General features: G+C 36.2%; 1 protein-coding gene across 1 annotated transcript; it reads right to left on the reverse strand.

Annotated features, from left to right (window-relative positions):
- Positions 1-202: 202 nt before the first annotated feature.
- On the reverse strand, positions 203-537 carry LOC308258940 (small nuclear ribonucleoprotein Sm D1-like; the record flags this gene model as incomplete). The annotated part of the gene is given in 2 exon segments (XM_080689569.1): positions 203-267; positions 270-537. Coding segments are annotated over 2 exon segments (333 nt in total).
- Positions 538-3,946: the final 3,409 nt, after the last annotated feature.

The raw sequence follows: 3,946 nt of genomic DNA on the forward strand, positions 1-3,946 counted from the left end.
TGCGAAAACAAGAATTTAAAAACCGATCATCTAAGAACGGGCCTGCCTCGCTCTCACTGTTAACGTCACGAATGCAGAGGAAACCATTACAACATGGATGCAGTGGGACTATGCCCACATTTATTTTATTAAAAACTAACAAAACCTGTACAAAAGATGTCCCAAATCATCTATCACTCTGAAACAATACTCTTGAGAGGCATTATCGCCTAGGACCCCCTCTTCCTCTGCCACGGCCTCGACCTCTTCCTGCAACAGCTTCCCTTTCTTAGACTTCACCTCGGGTTCAACATCTACAAGTAGTGTATCCAGAGGTGAGCTGTCTAGCAGAATAAAATACCGGATGTTATTTCCTCGAATACTCAGTGTTTCCAGCTGCATGGGTTCCCTGTTCTTCAGGGTCATTTTCACAGCCTTCAGATGTGTGTTCATGCTGACATCTACACCTGTAATTGTACCATGGACCTGTGTTCCATTCTTCAGTTCAATGGTTACAGTTTCATGACTCAATTTCATCAAAAACCTCACGAGCTTCATCCTGGCGGCGCCGTCCCCCGCGGGCCCGAGAACGCACAGAGAACGACGGAGCAGCGAGCGCGCGGGCGGGTGAATGGCCGGAGCGGGCCCGGGACGCCGCTCATTCTCATTCTTATGAGGATCCTGCATACTATTTTCTAAAGTGATTGTACTAATTTTCAATCCCAACAAGAATATATGAGAGTTCTCTCCTCTCTTCAACCTTGTAAGCATTTGTTGTTGTGTTTTTAATGATTGCCATTCTAATTGGGGCTAGAAGAAATCTCAGAGTAATTTTGATTGCATCTCTCTGATTGTTAATGATGATGAGCATGTTTTCATACATTTATTGGCCATTTGAATTTCTTCTTTTGTAAAGTGTATTTAGTTCACTTGCCCATTTTTAATTGGGTTATTCGTTTTCTTAGCTTTTGAGTTTCTTGAGTTCTTTTTATACTCTTAGATATTAGTTTTTTATCAGAGGAATGGCTGGCAAAAACTTTCTCCATTCTGTCATCTTTCTGTTGAGGTTTTTAGTGGGATTCTTTGCTGTACAGAAGCTCTTCAGTTTAATTTAGTCCCAGATATTGATCTATCTGCCTTTTAGTTTCTTGTCCCTTTGAGGTCTTGTTGAAAAAGTTTTAGCCTATGTCTATGTGGTAAAAATGCTGGACCTATGCCCTCCTCACAGAGCTACAAGGTCTCTGGTCTGATTTCCAAGTCAATTGGCCATTAAGTGTGCAGATTTATTTCTGAGTCTTATATTCTTGACCATTGGTCTATGTGTCTGTTTTGTGCCAATACCATGCTGGTTTTATGACTACAGCTTTGTAGTATAGTTTGAAGTCAGGTATTGTGATGCCTCCTGCATTGTTCTTGTTGCTAAGAAATATTTTGGCTATTCTGTTTTTTGTTGTTGTTCATCCAAATGAATTTAAGGACTGAATTATCTATGTCTGTAAGGAATGACCTTGGTAATTTAATGGGTATTGTGTTGAATCAGTAGATCACTTTTGGGAGAATGATTTTTTTTTTTTTTTTTTTTGGGTGTTACTGGGGATGGAACCTTTCTACCTCTGGGATACACTCCCAGACCCATTTTATATTTTGTATTTGGAAACAGAGTCCCTTAAGCCAGCGAGGCTGGCTTCAAACCTGCGCAACCCTCCTGTCTCCGCCTCCCAAGCACGGAGATTACATGTGTTCCAACATGCCCTGCAAGAATGGCCATTTTGATAATATTTATTCTGCCTATCCATGAACATGGAAGATCATTCCATCTCCTAAGGTCCTCTTTGATTTTTTTCCCAATGTTTTATAATTTTCTTTGTAGAGTTCTTTTAATTCCTTAGTTAGGTTTATTCCTAAGTATTTTACTTTTTGTGGGATATCCTGAGTGTAAGTGTTTTCTGGATTTCCTTTTCAGTGTATTTGTAGTTGGAATTCAGAAAACATTCTGATTTTTTTTAAGATTGAGTTTGTATCCAGACATTTTGGTGAATTTGTTGATCAGTTTAATAAGCTTTTTGGTTGAGTTTGTTAGGTCTTTTTAGTATCATGTCATCTGCAAAGAGTGATACTTTTAGTTCTTCTTTTCCTATTTGTTCTTCTTGATTTTTTTTTCTTGCCCTATTGCTCTATACTAAAAATAAATGATGATAATGGACATCCTTGTCTTGTTCCTGTTTTTAGGGGAAATTCTTGCAGTTTTTTTCTCCATTTAATATGATGTTGGCTGTGGGACTATTGTATATTGCCTTTATGATGTGGAGATATGTTTCTTCTATTCCAACTCTCTGCAGTGCTTTTAGCATAAATGGATGTTGGATTTTGTTGAATGCTTTTTAAACATGAAAAAAAGATTTTTTTAAAAGAAAGTTACATATTTCGTGAGAAATGTCATTACCTTTATTTTCCAATGAAAGAAAGTTTCTAAGACCAATAAAAATATTAAGGCATCAATTATTTAAAATAGGTGTTATGGCTTTAAGAAAAGAGTTAAAAAGAAGACTCCAAAAATGTATATACAAAATATATACTCTCTCAAGGTGGGGGCTTGTTTATAGATTTTATCATAAAATCATAGGGAACTGTATAGAAGGAGCTTTAGTTAGGTCAAAATTCATATTATACATATGCTTAGTGTACCTGAAAAATCGTTTATAAATATCTGGTAGTTAAAAAAATGAAGAGAACGAGAGAAAAAGAGTGACCAACACCCCCCCCCCCAAAAAAAACTAAGAGAAAAGAAAAATGCATAAATACATCAGTCCCTTTGTTAGTGACAGAGCTGTGTCAAATAATATGTTTTATGGAGTTGGAAAATTACTTGAAGAAAGTTCACACCTTTTATTTTTGTTTTTTTGTTTTATTTTGTTTTGTTTGGTATTAAGGATTGGATACAGGAGCATTCTACCTTAGAGCTATATCCTCAGTCATATTTTATTTCTTATTTTGAAACAGGGCTGCACCAAGTTGTAGACAGCCTCACTCTTACTGAGGTTATCCTTTTGCCTGTGATCCTCCTGTTTCAGCCTCCCAAGTACTGGGATTACAGGCATGTGCCATCATGCCTGGAGAGTAACATCTTTTAATTCAGATCTGTCACAACTTATATGAAGAGCCACCAACTATTTTAAAATTGTCTTTCCCCTGTGCTACCTTCTATCTCATTTTATTGAGTGACTTAAGAAAAATAATCTCACCATACTATTTCTTTGGAATGGAGACAAAATGTACATAAACCTGCAGCAATTATACTGTGTTAGTTTTAAAGAAATACTTGAAGTGGATAGAGTGGTGGAAAAAACATGATCTTGTATTTGCAGAAAGAAAACAAATGTCCCTTATTAAAAATAAAGTAAATAAATCATATTTATGCAAAAACTTTGATCAATATCAAGGGTATATTGCTAAGGAAGACAGAACGTTTTTATCAACATAAACCATATTTACTGATGAACATTCTTCTTTTTAAAAAATAATAATCTGTGATATGGTTAGTGAACCAGGGCACTATGTTTGTAGTGAAAAGTATTACTTTCATCTCTCTGACTTGACCACCAGAATGATTCACAAAACTTTCTTTCTCTGCACTATTTTATAAAATAAGTATCTGAGAATTTTAATATTTTAAACGTTCTGTTCTAAATTACTTTGTTTTAAGATAAAGTCTGCAGTACAACAGTGAATTAAAAATGCAAACCTCTGCAAGGTGTGATGTACACTTGTAATTCCACCATTTAGGAAGCTGAGACAGGAGGATATTGGTTCACAGACAGTCTCAGCTACTTAGTGAGGTCCTTTGCTGGGGGTGTATCTTGGAGGTCGAATGCCCCTGAGTTCCTTCCGCAGATCCCCCCAGAATATATATATATATATATATATATATATATATATATATAGTCCTGGAGGCATCGCTCAGAGGTAG

Source organism: Muscardinus avellanarius (genome assembly GCF_963383645.1).
Source record: "Muscardinus avellanarius genome assembly, chromosome: 2".
Taxonomy (NCBI): Eukaryota; Metazoa; Chordata; class Mammalia; order Rodentia; family Gliridae; genus Muscardinus; species Muscardinus avellanarius.